The sequence below is a fragment of the Oreochromis aureus genome, linkage group 10 (genome assembly GCF_013358895.1).
Source record: "Oreochromis aureus strain Israel breed Guangdong linkage group 10, ZZ_aureus, whole genome shotgun sequence".
Taxonomy (NCBI): domain Eukaryota; kingdom Metazoa; phylum Chordata; class Actinopteri; order Cichliformes; family Cichlidae; genus Oreochromis; species Oreochromis aureus.
In genome coordinates, this window is record NC_052951.1 from 15135236 (window position 1) to 15154177 (window position 18942).

The following is an 18942-nucleotide window of genomic DNA, read 5'->3' on the forward strand; positions in this document are numbered from 1 at the left end:
TCGGGCGCTGCAAATTATTTAATGAAATATATATCAAAAAAAGAGGGCGGGCTTTCTGAGTACCTGAAAACTGTCATTGAGAACTCCCATAAAGACAGTGTAAATGAGTGTGATGAAATGAGAGCCGTCATGCAGGCATATTCAAAGAAGCGAGAGATCAGTGCCCAGGAGTGTGTTGCTCGTGCATGTGGTCTTCACATGAAGCAATGTTCACGTGCTGTAATATTCATTCCAACTGATGATAATCCTGTGAAAATGAGTCGCCCCTGTCAGTTCTGGACAACACAACACCTGAGTCTTCCAATGTTTGGATGACATCTTTGAATGACAAATACAAAGCCAGACCTGAAACACCAGAGTATGAGGAGTGATGCATGGCAGACTTTGCTGCTACTTGCAGGATTGTCTATGGCCAACAGACAAAAGGTAAAGATGTTTTGCCCCTTCTCAATGAGATGGGATTTGTGCAAAGGCGCAAAAACGATAAGCCTGCTATCATCAGATTTCACCGATGCTCACAAGAAAAAATCCAGAGCAATATTATGGAAGACTGCTTAAACTGTACCTTCCTCATCGTTCAGACAACGAACTGAAAACGCCATCGTTGCCAACCTATCAGGCTTTCTATGGTGCTGGCTGTGTACACCTACCAGGTACTGACCGTCTTGAGTACGTGCAACACATTGTCAAAAGAAACAGAGAAAATATGAGAAAAACAGTGAGGAGATCGAGCGCTGTTGAGGAATATGAGCAGAACAGAGGTGTGATTGACGAATGGTGTAATCTGGCACCTGAATCAGATCTTGTAAGGTTGCCACTTGTTGAACAAGAAAGAGAGCGAGACAATGAAAATGAACAGGAAGATGCCCGACTACAGCCGTCAGGCTGATGCTTCAACAGAAGTCAGAGCCATCAGGGAACCCCTGCTATTGATCCCACATTGTTACGTCAGATGTTTCAGAATCTGAATAAGAAGCAAGCCTGCATATTTTATGCAGTTAGAGACTGGTGCATTAAAAGGGTCTGTTCTCTAAATCCAGAGCAGTTTTTCTTTTATATTAATGGTGGTGCTGGAACAGGAAAATCACATCTTATCAAATGCATCTACTCAGAAGCATCTAAGATACTGAGCAAAGTGCCCAGATATGCAGACGACGTTGACATATCAAAACCCACTGTCCTGTTAACTGCTTTCACTGGGACTGCAGCATTTAACATTTCTGGAACAACACTGCATTCTCTTCTCAAGCTCCCTAGAAGCTTAAAACCTCCCATTCAGGGACTTGGCAATCAGCTGGATGAAGTCAGATCAGAACTTTTGAATGCTGAAATAATCGTCATTGACGAAGTGTCTATGGTGTCAAGACATCTCTTTGCATATGTAGATGCAAGACTCAAACAGATCAAAGGGACTCGGAGACCCTTTGGAGGCATGTCAGTCATTGCTGTTGGAGACTTCTATCAGCTACCCCCAGTGCGACAGTCAAAACCTCTCTGTGTGCACGACCCGTCCGAGATCGACCTGTGGCGGGAGCATTTTCAGATGATCACTCTGACTGAGATTATGCGTCAGAAAGATGATGTTGTCTTTGCTGAGATGCTGAACAGAATCCGTGTGAAAGGAAAGTTGGATGTGCTTTGCGAAGCAGATAGAAATTTGTTGTCACAGGCCATAACTGAACCAGCCCTTTGTCCGACTGATGCGTTGCACATTTTGCAACTAATAAAGAAGTGGATGCGCACAACTCTGCAACACTGGCTCTGCTCCATACTCATATCATTGACATCCATGCAGATGATTATAGAAAAGATCCTAGAACTGGCAGAATGGCACTACAAGACAGACCATTGAAAGGAGGTAAAAACGAGTTACCAGATACACTGAAAGTTGCAGAAGGAGCTCGTGTCATGCTCACCAGAAACATTGACATACAAAATGGTTTGGTTAATGGAGCTTTTGGAAAACTACTTAGAGTAGTTTACTCTGAAAATGACCAACACATCATCAAGCTTGGACTTAAAATGGATAATGAGACATCTGGAAAGAATAACCGAACACCAGCAGGCGACATGGTGTACATTGAGAGAGCAGAAGAGAATCTAAAGCAGAAAGGAGTGGTACGAAGACAGTTCCCAGTGAAGCTGGCCTTTGCATGTACAATACATAAGGTACAGGGAATGACAACCACATCAGCTGTTGTCTCTCTTAAGAGCATTTTTGAGCCCGGCATGGCCTACGTAGCTGTCAGTAGAGTGGCGTCTCTCAGTGGACTGTATCTTCTTGATATGGAGGAGAAAAAATATTCACCAATCCAGAAATCACTGCAGCGCTTGAGAACATGAGACAAGCCAACCTTGATGACATGATGCCTCTTCTACACGTGATACAAACACTGAGCAGGTCAGAGGTTTTCACCATTGTTCATCATAATACAGAGGGACTGCCAGCTCACATTAATGACATCAAGAATCACCATGAATTGTGTCTAGCAGATGTTTTGTGCCTAACAGAAACACACCTGCGGGGCTCTTTTGTCGCAGAGAGTCTCCACTTGGAAAATTACAATTTGTTCAAACGCAACAGACACCTGTCCTACACAAACTTTCCCCAGATGGCAAACAGAAGTGGTGGTGGAGTTGCTGTTTATGTGAAAAGTGACTTTCAAGTGCATGAAAACAGTACATCCATAATGTAACTGACCTTGAATTTCTGGCTTTAAAGGTTGAAGCACCAGTCAGTGCTCTGATTGCAGTTGTGTACAGACCTCCAGACTACACTCTGAGGCCATTCCTGAAAAACCTGGTAAGCCTATTAGACTCATTAGAGATCATGGACTGTCATCCCATCATAGTGTGTGGTGATTTTAATGAGAATGTTTTATCCAGTGCAAACAAACCAATCCTGGAGCTGTTTGAATCTAGGGGATACGCACAGGTCATCACTGCCCCTACCACAGAGAAGAACACACTGCTTGACCTAATTTTCATTTCTCAGCCAGAGCGATGTCTCCATTCTGGAGTCATGAAGACCTACCATAGTTACCATGACCCTGTATACTGTGTATTGTCCTGTGATGATTCATGAACTATATCTTTGAATACAGTAAGTAATTTCTATATTTTTGAATGACTTAAGAAAGTAGAGCGATATTTAAAAGTTGACTTAAGAAAAAATGCCCTGCATTGCAGTATAATGTTTGAATTTTTTTACATAAAATACAATTACATGAATTAAGTAATGATATCAGTAAAATATGACAATTATATTTATTACAGAAAATCTAAAAATCAGTAATCTATGAATGTCAGAAAAATCAAATATAGCAGTTTAAAACGAACCGTGCAGGCATATCCTCTCTTCAGCCAGGCTTCAAAATCCTGCCAGGCTGCCCCAGTCTCACTGTGGCTGGGAGGGAGGGAGGGTGGACCAGAGGATTGCCCACACAACACATAAATGTTCAACAGCTTCTTCATTGTTTCTGAATAAACAACAATGACTAAAGGTTGCTTTTTAAAAAAAAAAAAAAAAAAAGAATAAGAAAAAAAAGAAAAAGAAAAACCTAATTACAGCAATAATGACAGTTAAGCCAGTTTATCTGTGCCTCTATTTTGAAATAATATTTACAAAAATGTTATTGATTTCAGTTTATTATAATCTTTAAACTTTTTCAAAAGTATATGATTATATTTTTGGACAAATCTTTCGATGAAACATACATTTTTATGAGCTTTTATCATGTTTCAGCCAGTGCATTTATCAGGGTGGGTCTGGGTCTGGGATGATAAATGCACTGGCTGATAACTGCACATTTCTGGCCAGAAATGTTTCAGCAGTGTTACATATGTACTACATATGTTTCACTTGCTTTTTGTTACCAGCTGATACCCTACATTTGTATAGACATTGGATGGTGTGAGGCTGGGGAGTTGAGTGGAGTGAGTAGGCGGGAGTTGAATGTGGGGGGGTACGGTGGGAGGTTGTTAGGTTTCTTTTCTTCTTTTTTTTTTTGTTAAGAGAGACACAGTCCTCCTGTGTCTTCTCCAAGCTTCACATGTAAAATCCAACAGTGTGAAGCACATAGCAGCCAGAAACTGTAATGCCACAGATCAGAGAGGCTTCATCATCACCATCTTCTTCATCGCCGACGATCAGAGCGTGAGACTTCACATCTGGAGCACAGGAGAGATTCTGTGATAAGTCCTCCTTCTAGCTTGTCCCACTAGCAGTCGGTGAGATTTACTCACAACAAAAAGGGTTAATGACATTATTTTCATGGAAACATGTATTAATTCTTTGTAAAGTGTTTAAATTGTGTTTTCACTTGACCTTATGAGTGCTATTTTGAGTGTATTTTAATATCTGTACTTAGGTGTTTCCTCTGTGATCCATCCCTTCAGAGCTGAGACACTCAGGACTGAACAGACTGCACAGCTTCTGTGACTGAGCCTACAAAACACCTTCTTTGAAACCACACATGATAGAAGGGCTTTACGTTTGCAGCAGCACTACTAAAGGTATTCAGTTTATTACAGGATGTGTTTGTTTCTTAGGACCAGCTCTAAGTGCACACTACCTAACATATACACCTTTCTGTTTATTGCAAACCAACTACTCTGGATCATATGGCCAGTCGGCAGGAATGTTGCTGCAGGAAAACATCCCTGCAGATCACCATCATTGTCAGACTGACTGTGCCTCCTTTGTGCAGTGTCAAGATCCTCCCTAAATGAGTGTGTAAGTTCATTATTTTATTCCCTTTGACAAGACAAGTATCACTGATATTTACATTTACAACTACATATGTTCCTGTTTTCTGCTCTTCTTTTAAAGTCCTCAGCTATCCTGCTTCTGTGCTGCTTGCCACACATCAAACACTGGCCGGATGACAGGGAGGATCCACTCTGAAGTCACTGGACATGATGAGGATCATATGGGACTTTATAGTTTCACAGAAATGTTGTGCTCTTTGATTACAGGTTTTAAATGGACATAATGACTGCCTCTCTCTGATCAACAGGCTAAAGGATTGTTTTCATTGTTAGTGCTCTGTACAATGTATGCTTATTTAACATTTCATCACAGAGCAAACCTTTATTTATTTAACATATTTTTATTTTGTTTTAATGTTGAATTAACTGTGGGGATTTTTTTAAGTGGGCACTCAGGATGTCATATGACCAGAAATGTGGTAACTGGAATTCAACAGTATGTAAAGAAAGAATCTGCTAAGAACAAAACACACACAAAAACCCCCAAGAGAACTCAAATTCATTCCATGTAATCCAGTCTAAAACATTTTAAACTGCTGAACAGCAACACAAACAGTGTTAAAGAAACAGTGTTAACAGAATAATTATGATGAGTTTGTACCAAAGTTTCAGGTCACATGGCACACCTAGTGTGTAGTGTGGGGTATCAGCTGGTAAGTATAGGTTTTTCATATTTGTGTCCTTAGAGTTCAGATAGATTAAGCCTTGTGTATAATAATTAGTCATAACCACAACTCAAAGTCAGGGACTAACTAAATTTGTGACTTTGTGTCTGAGCCCAGGTTAAAACACTGTGTAAAAAAGCATTTAGTGGCATGGCTGAACAATGCTGTAAACTAATGATACTTATTTATCCACAAAAAGGACTAATGTGTTTATTTGATTATTTGTATGTGTTAAACTGTGTCACCACCTTAGGCTTTCGTTTGAGTTCACTCAAAAATCTCTATACAGTTCTCTTTTACCACTGTGTGGACACTGTTTACAATAAAACATAAAAAAGAATGAGTAATAAAAAGGATAATAAAAAGGAGCCAGTTGAGGTGGTTCGGGCATCTGACAAGGATGCCCCCTGGGCGCCTCCTGGGTGAGGTGTTCCGGGCATGTCCCACCGGGAGGAGGCCCCGGGGCAGACCCAGGACGCGCTGGAGAGATTATATCTCTCGGCTGGCCTGGGAACGCCTTGGTGTTCCCCCGGATGAGCTGGAGGAGGTGGCTGGGGAGAGGGAGGTCTGGGCTTCTCTGCTTAGGCTGCTGCCCCCGCGACCCGACTTCGGATAAAGCGGATGAGGATGGATGGAGTAATAAAAAGATGTGTAGACAGATCAGTAGACCGATAGAAACAGCTGTTCAGCCATGTTCTAAGAAACCAACACAATTTAAAGGTTCAGGATTGTGGTTTTAAAAGTTGAATTTTCATGTATTTCATATGTTGCTTATTATTTTTATTTGCTTATTTAATTTTGTTATTTTTATTTATTCTCCTGTGAAGTGTTTAACAAAAAAAGCTACTTTAATTTCAATTTTATTTGTTTATTATTTGGTAATTTGTTCTTTAAGAATCGAGTCTGTGCCAAAAACTAAAGTTGAACAGACACATGACAGGATCAGATTATTAACACCTTAAAACATTGCAAACGTCTCTTTTTAAAATGATTTTTATTGTATTTCGAAAAAAACATTTGTTGAATTAATTTAAGTTCTTTTCAGAAAGAAGCTGTACAATATGACTTAAGATTTTTATGTTATTTTCTATGACATACAAAACAAATTGATGTATGTAATACCATTAAACATGATATACACATGTGTATATGCCTGAAAAACATTATCCTGGATATTAAAGCTTGTATTTTCTCCAGAATGTTTGTTCATCTTTTCAGTTCAATTCAACAAATTTGTTTTTACAATTATTTTTATTATTTTTTATGAATTAGAGATTTATAATACATAATTCCACTCTTTAAGTGATTAGAAGAATATGAACTTTTGTTTTTTTTCATTCAGAGGTTTTCTGACTAAATTTTCTTTTGTCATTACTCATCTTTTTCTAATTTATATTTTAAACATGTTCAGCTATTTTCCAACTTCTTCTGTGTGAAAATCAGCTTTCAAAAGTTCTGCACTTTTGTTTTCAGGTTACAAATTCTGTATTTTCCAGCTAATTCAGCATTTTTAGCTTAATATTCAGTATTTAATTCATTTCAGTGCATACATTCAGATTCAAGCATTCACACTGCAGTTTCTTCAGAAAATGCACTTTCTAGTTTGCTAACTATTACTAGGATTTTATGTGTTTTGTGTGATTTCAGATCAGTTGGGCTAATACAGTATGTCAATGGAAAAAAAAAAAACTAAATTTAGACATGTGAGATGGAGCTGAAAAGAATGATACCAAGCAAGGCAAAATAAAATTAAATAAATAAATAAACAAAACAATTTGAAGGTAAAAATACAAATGTAAAATCAAAAGTAGTCAAAAATGACCAATTATACCCTGGACCTCAGAAGGTTAACTCAAAAAAATCATGGAAAATTAGGTTTGAATTGTTGTTCATGATTTGTGCAGATTTCTGACATTTTGTGTAAAATTACATATGTAACAATCTGATTTTTTTTCTCTAACAAAAACAGTGTGAAACTTAAGTTAGAATTGTTTTTTGACATGTATTTGTAAATGAACCGCCCCATGTTTGTTTCATTAATGGCAACCCATTCCACTTCATAACAACTGGCAACACAGATGTTATCTGTCATCCAACCCACAGCCATTGTGCATGCTCCCCTTGTGCTTACATGGGTGGGCACTCCAGCTTCTTCCTACAGCCTAAAGAGGGGTGTGTGTGTGTGTGTGTTTGTGTGTGTGTGTGTGTGAGAGAGAGAGAGAGAGAGAGAGACAGAATGTATGAAAGATTGCCTAACTGGCAACGTGTACAGGATGTTAAATACAATAAAAAGATTGGAATACAGTTTTTTTAATGTGTAAATACTTAAATTGTGATTTTAAGCTGCTTGATCACTCAGTAATTGAACCAAGACCACTGTCAAGCGTACTTGCTTTCTCTCAGTACCTTTAGACAGCATTTGGGGCTGTCTCGATTCTCGGTACATTAATGTGTTAAGCAAATTTCCCCCGAGGGGGGATTTGCAGAACAGTGAAACCTTTATTCATACTGAAATTTTAAATTATTCAGAAAAACAAAGACTTAAAAACAAAGGGTTTTAAGCAGGACGTGTGGGGAGGGCAATTACCTGAATTTTGCCGTTGAAGGGAAACTTGACGAAATTTTAAGAATTTCACGCTGTCCATTGTGACTTGTGGGGGCGTGGCGTGAAGGGAAAGCCCGAACCACATGCATTCAGTCATTCACGGGTTTAAAATGATTCACTGCATCGAAACGACTGCCTTGTGTTCATCAAGCCCTCTATGTAAGTACCTTATTTAATGGGATTTTTAAAAATGATTTTTATTTTAATGTAATTTAATAATCCTAAAAGTGACAGGATTTAAACTTGTGTCAGACTGTTGTTGGATTACGAATTTCCTGTAAATGTAAGAACATTTCTATATTTTTAATTCATCCATGAAGTCTTACATAAAAGATGAGTAGTATTAATGAGTTAGCTCATGTAATGTGGCTCTTTTGGTGTTGTTTAATGTGAGCTGACACAAATACACTAACTAACAGTAATCAGTTTATCAGCTATATATTTTTTAGTGGATTTTATCTGTGAAAAACGAGCGAGAACATTTTTGACAGAAAACATGCCGATTTTATAATTTGTAATCCATCCAACGTGGCGACCTTCGGGACCCCAAGCAAGACTTTCGGATGTAGGGACTTACCTGTGGGAAATCTTATCGATTCATTCATATTTTGGTTCGTTTTAACCGGAAGTAAACTCGTGGGGGCGTGACCAGAATTTTCGGGACTTTCCGAGCATATTGGGAAGCGGTGAGTTAGCACATCAGTGGAAAGGACATGCTACGCCACGTTGCTAATAATGTACCGTCTGACGTTTTGCGTCATGAACATCAGCTAGTTTTTATTTCCTTTCCTCAATGTTGTGGCCCCGCGCGTTAACGAAGCGGAAAGTCTGACTGCAATTCATGTTAGCAACCGTTAGCATTAGCAAGGTAACGCCCGTTGCACAGCTTATGTCATATCTTTCTGTAGCTGCTTGCTAACCGTGCGTTTTGGTTCATGCTTTGATTGTGCGAAAAAAATGTAAATAAACCAAGTGCCCTCCTAACGTGACATGTTAATTATTAGGACACATTAAATGGCTAAGACAGGAACCATGTTGCGTAATTACAGACAGCTGGTGTGGAAAGTACCTGGCGGAAATACCGTACCTGTCACTTCAGTTTACAGCAAGGATTGTCCCTTTTCTCCTCCAAGAATGAGAGTCTACGTTCGAATGCGGGCTCTCCTTGTGAATCTTTCGGACTTTCAGTTTTGATTTATTAAGAAGTCAGTATCAGGTGGGTTATAGGATCGCTCCGCCGATTTTTCACATGAAGGTCAGTAGATCTGTCACAAGGTCTAGCTGCCATTTGTTGTGTAATGGTTTTGCTCCGAAACAGCTCTCGAAAGTGACAGGAATCGATCCTAATTTTATGTTTTAAATATATCACTTTGGAGACTTAAGCTTTAGCATCAAAACAGTTTATGGACGTTTGTTTCTGTGTAATATTGTATCAATTGAACCTGCAAGATTTTCACCGCTGAAATGGCCATGAAACATAACTACAGCATGTCTTATGTATGTTTTTTCTTGTCATCTACAGGTTCTGCTGATATAAAGCAGGTACTCGTGTTACCCCTGGAGGATTAATTTTTTTTAATTGTTTTGTTTCTATTGAATTATGAATCCTTAGACACCCCCAAAAGGGATGTCCAAGATGGGGGGAGGGGTTTGAGAGCACAAATTCCTTGGTCTTGGTGTGTGTGTGTGTGTGTGTGTGTGTGTACGTACGTACAGGGAGTGCAGAATTATTTGGCAAATGAGTATTTTGTCCACATCATCCTCTTCCTGCATGTTGTCTTACTCCAAGCTGTATAGGCTCGAAAGCCCACTACCAATTAAGCATATTAGGTGATGTGCATCTCTGTAATGAGAAGGGGTGTGGTCTAATGACATCAACACCCTATATCAGGTGCGCATAATTATTAGGCAACTTCCTTTCCTTTGGCAAAATGGGTCAAAAGAAGGACTTGACAGGCTCAGAAAAGTCAAAAATAGTGAGATATCTTGCAGAGGGATGCAGCAGTCTTAAAATTGCAAAGCTTCTGAAGCGTGATCATCGAACAGTCAAGCGTTTCATTCAAAATAGTCAGCAGGGTCGCAAGAAGCGTGTGGAAAAACCAAGGCGCAAAATAACTGCCCATGAACTGAGAAAAATCAAGCATGCAGCTGCCAACATGCCACTTGCCACCAGTTTGGCCATATTTCAGAGCTGCAACATCACTGGAGTGTCCAAAAGCACAAGGTGTGCAATACTCAGAGACATGGCCAAGGTAAGAAAGGCTGAAAGACGACCACCACTGAACAAGACACACAAGCTGAAACGTCAAGACTGGGCCAAGAAAAACAAACTAAAAACTACTTCCAAAAACATTCAGCTTTGATATTAATGTGTTTTTTGGGTTCATTGAGAACATGGTGGTTGTTCAATAATAAAATTATTCCTCAAAAATACAACTTGCCTAATAATTCTGCACTCCCTGTATACATCTGCTAGAGGCAAATTTTTAACATGTTTTGTTTGTTCACCAACCATATGCTATATGTTTGAGTTGGAGCGGTTTGATGGTATGTCAGATATGTTTCCTAAGTGTGCATAACGATCCTGGGTGATGTCATGTTTACCCGTGCATTTTACTCACGCTGTGTCATTACTGCAGAGGATGGATTTTGTTTGACGTTCATCTGCGTTAACTGTGGCTAAAAGAGAGATGCTGACATTTAGGCAGTTAAATGTTCAGGTTCAGGTGTGCTTCTTTGCTAGGCATAGGTAATATGGATGCAAGTAAAGATTGCATCATGGTTGAGGTGAAACTAAGGTCTTTTGTTTCTTTGCACAAGAGCTCTTAAGCTTTAATTATCTTGATCTAGCTAAGAGTTCCCTCCTCTTTTGTATCCTTATCCATTCGTCTGCTTACCTCTTCAGCATTACTGAGTGTGTTTGTGTGAGAGAGCAAGACCTTGGGTTTTCTCAAACCCCTCTCCCTCAGAGGGACATCTCTTTTTCCTTATCTACTGCACTAAATTCCCAAAATGGAAACTCTTCTTCAGCTCAAAAACAATCAGTTTTTAATGGGTCTGTTTCGCAATGGGCCTCCACCTGAACTGCAATATGATAACTCCTCAGGTATATATATTTTTTTTATTCATTTGAATTTATTTGTAGCTCACCTTCGAAACTCAACCAACTTGTTTTTATCCTCTAGAGCTCTTCCGCATCTCAACCTTTGCTCGCTTCCCAACATCTGCCGTCACTGAACGAAGTCTGGCGAGAGCAGGTTGGTTCTACACCGGCGTGGGTGACCGCGTGCAGTGTTTCAGATGTAATGTGACAGCTGAGGGCTGGCAGCCCGGCGACTGTCCAACAGAGAAACACCGACAGCTCTCTCCTTCCTGCTCCTTCATCCAGAGCCTCCCATCTACAGCCAACCTCCTCTCCTCTTCTCATTCCGCCTTCTCCCCTCTCCGCATTGTCCCAGCGATACCAGTAAGATCATCAATGCATGCTTCTTCAAATAAGAGTTATTACCACTCAAATTTTGGAGTCACTTAGAAATGGCTTTTTTCAGACATTCGACACCTGTGGTCTAGAGCAGGGGTAGGGAACTCCAGGCCTCGAGAGCCGGTGTCCTACAGGTTTTACATGTGTCCTTGATCCAACACAGCTGATTTAAATGGCTAAATTAGCTCCTCAACATGTTTGAAGTTCTCCAGAGGCCTGGTAATGAACTAATCATTTGATTCAGGTGTGGTAGATCTAAAACCTGCAGGAGACCGGCTCTCAAGGACTAACGTTCCCTACCCCTGGTCTAGAGGATCATGCTTTGTGGATTTGATCAGTCTAAAAGTTTTCTTTAAAAAAATAAATAATAGTAAAGAACTTGCCAGAATATTCTTGATTCAAGAAATTAGTTATTCCATCAGGTAATTTCCAAAAACATTGAGAACTTTAACACAACTCTGTGTACCGCTACCTTCACAAACAAGCTCAGTCAGCCTTTTAGCGGTATCATTTAATGAGACTCTAATGTGGGTGGTACACCATCTTCCACATTTTCCTATTCTAATTAGGGGTAGTTTTTGGTTTTCAGTTGGTGGTAGTGGTACACATTAGAGCAAGAACCTTTGAGGAACTGGGAATTTTGAGGCTCAGCTGGGCAAAATTATTGTTCTATTATCAGAACAGTTCTCAGCTGTGCAAATATAATTGACAGGGTTTTTCTAATGATCAGTCACCTTTTTAACATGATGACTCACAGGTAACACAATGCCTTGTTCAAACACGGATAGATTAGATTAAATTAATCATTTACAAGTGTTATAATCCCTTTGATGTTAGATTAAAGTAAGCGATCTTTTAAAAAAATTGATCGTTTAAGGTTTTTCTGATTCATTCTGAGATATGTTACAATTCTCTCAATTTCTTTTAAAACTGTTATTCTTAATAGTTCTTCACGGTAAGATTAATAGATTAGATTAGTGCCCAGAGGCACTGAGCTGTCTGAGTAAGTTTTTTTATCTTTTATCTAGCTTTCTGGTCCAGGCCCAGCTACTGCTAACACAGCAGTAAGCCAAGGCGAAGAGCCTGTTGGCTACCTGAATATGGCCTTCTCCGCTCCTCCGCCCTCCAGCCCACTCACCTCCCGAGGTGTTGAGGACATGTCCCACCAGAGACCAACGTGCCACAACCCAACCATGCGCAGAGAGCAAGACCGCCTGGACACCTTCCATTCCTGGACGCTCTCAATCATCATGCCTGCCGAACTCGCCAAAGCTGGCTTCTATTACCTAGGGCAGGGCGATCGAGTGGCCTGCTTCAGTTGTGGAGGACAGGTGTGTGTGTTATGGTAAATGGCCTGTATTTATATAGCGCTTTACTAGTCCCTAAGGACCCCAAAGCGCTTTACATATCCAGTCATCCACCCATTCACACACACATTCACACACTGGTGATGGCAAGCTACATTGTAGCCACAGCCACCCTGGGGCGCACTGACAGAGGTGAGGCTGCCGGACACTGGCGCCACCGGGCCCTCTGACCACCACCAGTAGGCAACGGGTGAAGTGTCTTGCCCAAGGACACAACGACCGAGACTGTCCAAGCCGGGGCTCGAACCGGCAACCTTCCGATTACAAGACGAACTCCCAACTCTTGAGCCACGATCGCCGCGATCGTGTTGTTGTTTGTACTGGGTTTATTCTGCTTAAAGCCCTTTGTTGAAACAGTTAGTTTACAATATAAAAATGTAAGGCAGTGTTATAAAGATGCGCCACATCATTCAGACACCAAACTGAAAACATCCTAACAGAAGTTTGTTCCCCCCCCCCTTTTTTCCCTTTGCAGCTAAGTAACTGGGAGCCAGGGGACAGAGCCATATCTGAACACCAGAGGCATTATCCGAACTGTCGCTTTGTCCGAGGTGACAGGGCTGACAACGTGTCGCTAGCTGGTGCAGCAGCAACTGCATCCTTAGCTGCGAATTCCCAGATGTCTTCAGGAGCCACAGTCCTCACCAATGTGTCCAACCCTGCCATGCAGCAGAGTGAGGAGAGGCTGCTCACTTTTGTTAACTGGCCATCACGTATCCCTGTCCGCCCAGAGCAGCTGGCTAAAGCTGGCTTCTACTACGTAGGTACGGATGCTGTCAAAGAGGCACACCTGTTCAGTGACTGTGACTGACTTACCTTCATTAATTGGCCTGTCGAATTTTTTTTATTGAGAGGTTATGCTACTCATTGGCTGCTGTCTGTAAATAAGGTGCTGTATTCATAGGGTGCTGTGTTCTTCTAAAGTGGCCAAAAAGGCAGTTAATGCTAGTTTCAATATACAAAATTAATATGGATGAAAAATCACATTAATTTGTATGTTTTAGTTCCAAGTCAGACACTTGCAAATCACAGATGAAAAAGTTTCGTTTGACTTTGGTCATTATAAGAAATGCTTACTAGGGGATAATCTTCCTGGGAATTTACTCAGAATCTTTCCTTTACATGAAGTGGTTGTAATGTCGGAGGGTTTTCCTGCTGTTTCTGAGGGAGTTCCACAGAAGTGTTTTTCTTATCGAGTTTCTCTGATTTCACTGGAAAGTCCTCAAATAAAGCATATCAAGGGGGACACCTGGTTATAAACTCAAGTGTCATAACGAAACTAAATGAAGCATCTCAATGTGATGAGATCAGTGCTTTCGAGCTAAAGGTGAAATGAAAGAAGTGAAAAGAAGTTCAGAGTGTGTGTTTTGGTTTTGGGGGGGGGTTTTTTTCCCCCCCATTTCTTAAATTTGCCCAAAGCTACGTACTGAAACTGAAGGCTCTTTGTTTGCCCCTCCTGAAGGTCGTAATGATGACGTCAAGTGTTTCTGTTGCGATGGAGGCCTGCGATGCTGGGAGTCTGGAGATGATCCATGGGTGGAACATGCTAAGTGGTTTCCTCGGTAAGTGCTGCTGTTGTAAAGTCGATTTGTCGTCAGTTTTATCCAGAACACAGTGTGCTGTAGAAAAGCGCTGCTTAGGCAAATGGTATGCGTACCTGCGGTGGTTCATGAATGTTTGTACCTCTTTTAACTGCAGGTGTGAATATTTGCTCCAGGAGAAAGGACAAGACTTTGTTCACCAGATCCAAGCTCGATTTCCTCGACTTTTTGAGCAAGTTAGTAAAGACCAACACATCTGAGATTTACTTCAAACGAGTGATTTGGAACAAGTCATTAAAAAAATGCTGTTTTCTCCCTTTTTTTCCACAATAGCTTTTAACAAATGGAGACAATAACTCCAGAGAGTTTGTGGATCCACCAGGTGAGTTTGGAAAAATGAAATTCTTTACATTTTTTAAAGGTTTGTTAAAATCTCCCCAAAAAGAATATTTAAGATAAGAAAAGAATAAACTTTATTGTCCCACATAGGATCTGAAACCAGCAAAATAAGACAAGATAAAAATTAATTTTACCATAATATACTTACACAACAATATGATTCCAGACCTTTTAAACTGAGCTGAGTCCTTATTTAAAAGTGAAATAGATGTTGGGAGGACTGAGAGCAGTTGAGGGTGATAACTCACGCTCCAAAGAAAGGATATAGGATCGTTAACAATTTTATGAGTCTGATGAACAAAAATTTTCTCATATTCTGATCGGAGAGACTGGTGCTCTTTGTTTTCTGTTAAAACTGAAATCCATAAATGTCTGCTTTCTCTTCACTCAGTGGTTCACCTCGGTCCTGGAGAGGAGCGGTCTGAGGATGCCATCATGATGAACACCCCCGTGATAAAGTCTGCTTTAGAGATGGGCTTTGAGCGAAGTCTAGTCAAGCAAACGGTCCAGAGCAAAATCCTGACCAGTGGAGAGAACTACAGGACAGTCCAGGAGCTGGTCTCAGACCTGCTAAGTGCAGAAGATCAGAAAAGGGAAGAGGAGCGAGAGATGCTGGCAGAGGCGATGGCATCAGGTGGAGTTGACATTGATACTGTTCTCACGCCCTTAGTTTATGGAAATGTAAAATCAAATCCATTCAGGTGTTCTGTTGCAGTGAAATGATAATATTTCCTTTCCTTTCAGATGGTTTCACCTTTGTGAAGAGACACCAGGCAGCTTTGATCCAACGACTAAAAAGTGTCGAGCCAGTGTTGGAGCATTTAAGAGATCAGAATGTGTTGAGTATGTAAATTTTTAAGCCCTCAAATCTCAACAAACACAATTTTTGTCTGAATTCACATCCATTCTTGGTTAAATAACAAATGAAAATCCCTGAGACTCAATTTTATCAGCGATACCCGAATCATAGAGGGTTACGTTTTACTTTGTGATTGAAAACATGGAGACAAAAGACCTGCACCTGGTGCCGATGCACAAACCTAGAGTCTTTGGTGTCAGGGGCAAGTACTGCTAAAGTACTGCTCTCAGTTTTAAATAACTAAAGGTACAACATAACTCGAGGTGCAACAGTGTAATATTTCGTTGCATCTTTTATTTCAGCTGTTTAAAGTGTTTCACGTGTGCCCTTCTTTACCTGCAGCTGCTGAGGAGTATAGCGGTCTTCTGGCTCAGACGTCTGCCCAGCAGCAGACTGCCAGGTTGATAGAGCTCATCCTCACAAAGGGAAACGCTGCAGCTGAGGTCTTCCGCAACTGGATCCAGAAAAATGACGTCCACCTGCTCAGAGATCTCATGGGTATGTGTGTAAGCAGGTCAAATATAGACTGGTTTGAACTGGAAACAATGACTCTGATCAAACTGTAGCTCAGTGGTTAAGTACGTGTTGTCTTTTCTGCTTGTAGCTCAGTCAATCGAAGCTGCATCGCCAAGCCAGGATCTTTCAGGTGTGTAGCCTTAAGCAGAGCTCACTATCCTGTAAAATTGTTTTGTGTTCAACTCATTTTACTGTTTAAATGCTATCTCTTCATTTACATATTTTCTTTCTCTTTTTTAAAAATCGCCTTTTTTATTGCAGACCTCCCAATGGAGGAGCAGCTGCGGCGCCTACAGGAGGAGCGTACCTGCAAGGTGTGTATGGATAAAGAGGTCAACATCGTCTTCATCCCCTGTGGACACCTGGTGGTGTGTAAAGAGTGTGCGCCATCACTGCGAAAGTGCCCGATCTGCAGAGGCCTGGTTAAAGGCACAGTTCGAACCTTTCTCTCATAAGCAGGAGGTCCGCTGTCAGTTTTATCATGTAAATCTAATCTATAGGCTACAGTTTATATTTATTGGAAAGGGTGGCAAGGTAATTGCACACCTTTTCTTTTTTTTTTTTCTTTTTTTTTTTCCAACTTGTATGACTCACAAGTTTGTAGATTTGTCTACATAACGAGATAAAGCTCGCAGACTAACCGTATCTGAAAGTGATGTAGAGTTGTAATGCTGATGCTTTTACTTATACTTTACCGTAAACTTAACAAGTCAGAAAATAGATGAAAACACAATGTTCAGTGCAATCTGTCTACCAATGACATGCTTGAATTTTAATAAAACAATCACTTTCAAAGTTACATCTGTCATTGTGGTCTGTTCATTCATGCAGTGGATGTGGTTGATACTGGGATAAAAAGGCACCTTTCTCTTAAATCATGGATTCTATGAAGCCTGATGACGGTAATTGTTAAACAACAATCATGACTGTAGCAGCATTGCTTTCACTACTGTTGGTATATTAATTGTCCTAGTTTGTCAAACATTAACCTGCATGTGCCAAAGAAAGTGTCAGTGCAAGCTACCCTGTGATAGCCGTACCCCCACCTCACCATATGTTCACTCTTTAAATTAAGCCACAAATAGAAACTGCACCAGATGATTACAGGGGAGCCATGTACAGTAGGTTGATGCTTTCAATACACAAGTAATGCAAGGACTGTGATTGTCTGGTGACAGGAACAATTACAGATGGCATAGATCACACTTATTGATTTTCTGACATTTAACATTAGGACACATTAGACGTTGACTTTATGTACTGTATTCACAAAAACGACAGCTTAAAGATATTTTAAAAGTAGTCTTTATACATTTCAGTAAACTTGCATGTGCCAATGTTTTGTCACTAGTGTTAGCTTACACCTTTGGCAAGACTTTCATGACATGTCCTCAGTCTCTTCAGCATAAGTGGTCAGCATGACAAAACAATAACAAATAATGCAACAAATCAAATAATTGATTAAAAACTAAATATTGTCAAATTCATGGCTAAAGAAAGTGTAATTATTCAAATAGCATATTGTCCTGTTTAGACATAGAAATAAATTGTCACCATGATGTGCTTTTCAAGTGTAATATTTCTGTATAGACCAGATACAGAAAAACTGATTTCCAGAGTGAGTCTGTGGGACTTTGGCTCTGCACACATGCTTCTGGGATTCATGGCGTTCACTGAGCGTGCTGCTCATGGTGAAGTTCACACTCTCAAGAATCCTGTCATCTGTAGTCAAATTTATTATAAAACCTGCCTGTCACATTCAGTTTAGTTTTAGGAAGAGGGGGGGGGGGGAAGAAGCTTTCACACAGCTGTGACAGCAAGGTATAAATGATGAACCATTCAGCTAGCTACAATTAATGATTTTCTACATACTAAAGTAATAAGATTACTATAGAGAAATTAAATAGAAATTATTATTTGTAACGTCAGTAGGGGTGTTTCCTATCAAAAGTTTTCACATTACAGTCTGCTGGTATGAGACCAGTTTACCTGGAACTTGGTTCAACAGTCGCATCAACTAAAAAACACTAACACATTAGCTCTAATTTACACATATCAGAGCTTAGAACTTTTATTGTCAGCGTACAGTTGCTTGTACAGGGAAATTAGGTAGTAAGGCCACAAAGGCGTGAAAGTAAAGAAAACAATATACAAGAGAGAAGAAGAAAAACAATATAAGAACACTATGTACACTATATATGCAATGTTTGGGTTACAGGAAGCATTGTAGGGGTGTGTACAAGGGCATCGTAATACAATGCAATAAATAATAAATAAGGGTGGAAGGGGCTATGGTCGTTGAGGGATGGAAACTGCACATCTGCCAAAATATTGCACGGAAACAAAAAGAAACACACACACAAAACAACATAATAAATAGCAAGTAGGAGCAACAGAATGATTGTAAAAAACTCTTAATTTGCATTTATGGTTCTGACAGCCCACAGGTAAAAGCTGTTCTTTGGTCTATTGGTTTTGCACCTAATGGATCTGAACCTTTTTCCTGAAGGCAGGATGTTGAAGAGGTGGTGGTTAGGATGGAGGTGGTCTTTTATAATTACCCAGGCTCTGGAGCGACATCTAGAGCCAGCAATGGAGTCCAGGGTGGAGAGTGGACAGCCGATCACCTTCTCTGCAGTTCTGATGACCCTCTTTAGTCTTTTTATCGGCTGTTATGCAACCAGCGTACCACACGGGGATAGCGTGCACCGGCACACTCTCGATTGTGGCTCGATAGAA

At 40.3% G+C, this 18942-nt stretch overlaps 1 protein-coding gene and 2 long non-coding RNA genes across 4 annotated transcripts; all 3 read left to right on the forward strand.

Annotated features, from left to right (window-relative positions):
- The first annotated feature begins 4148 nt into the window (after nt 1-4148).
- On the forward strand, nt 4149-4874 carry LOC120442289. The gene is made up of 4 exons (XR_005614641.1): nt 4149-4230; nt 4399-4515; nt 4632-4735; nt 4832-4874. It is a non-coding gene; the product is annotated as an uncharacterized LOC120442289 (long non-coding RNA).
- A 3858-nt stretch (nt 4875-8732) lies between these two features.
- LOC120442290 lies at nt 8733-9837 on the forward strand. Its single transcript, XR_005614642.1, has 3 exons — nt 8733-8908; nt 9090-9256; nt 9563-9837. It is a non-coding gene; the product is annotated as an uncharacterized LOC120442290 (long non-coding RNA).
- Nucleotides 9838-10420: 583 nt separating this feature from the next.
- On the forward strand, nt 10421-17002 carry birc2 (baculoviral IAP repeat containing 2). 2 transcript variants are annotated; one of them, XM_039618539.1, is made up of 12 exons: nt 10421-11146; nt 11226-11506; nt 12550-12852; nt 13364-13652; nt 14351-14450; nt 14587-14665; nt 14763-14811; nt 15220-15462; nt 15573-15671; nt 16030-16185; nt 16292-16333; nt 16465-17002. In XM_039618539.1, exons 1-12 carry the CDS (start codon nt 11053-11055, stop codon nt 16656-16658), a joined length of 1929 nt encoding a protein of 642 aa, XP_039474473.1. In that variant the 5' UTR covers nt 10421-11052; the 3' UTR covers nt 16659-17002. The 2 variants fall into 2 exon arrangements, with proteins under 2 accessions (XP_039474473.1, XP_039474475.1); XM_039618541.1 differs by lacking the exon at nt 12550-12852.
- Nucleotides 17003-18942: the final 1940 nt, after the last annotated feature.

Coding starts and splice junctions, on each gene's coding strand:
- birc2 (XM_039618539.1), top strand. CDS start 11,053: ATGGAAACTCTTCTTCAGCTCAAAAACAATCAGTTTTTAATGGGTCTG. Junction 12,853..13,363: donor GCTTCAGTTGTGGAGGACAG/GTGTGTGTGTTA, acceptor TTCCCTTTGCAG/CTAAGTAACTGGGAGCCAGG. Junction 15,463..15,572: donor GGCAGAGGCGATGGCATCAG/GTGGAGTTGACA, acceptor CTTTCCTTTCAG/ATGGTTTCACCTTTGTGAAG.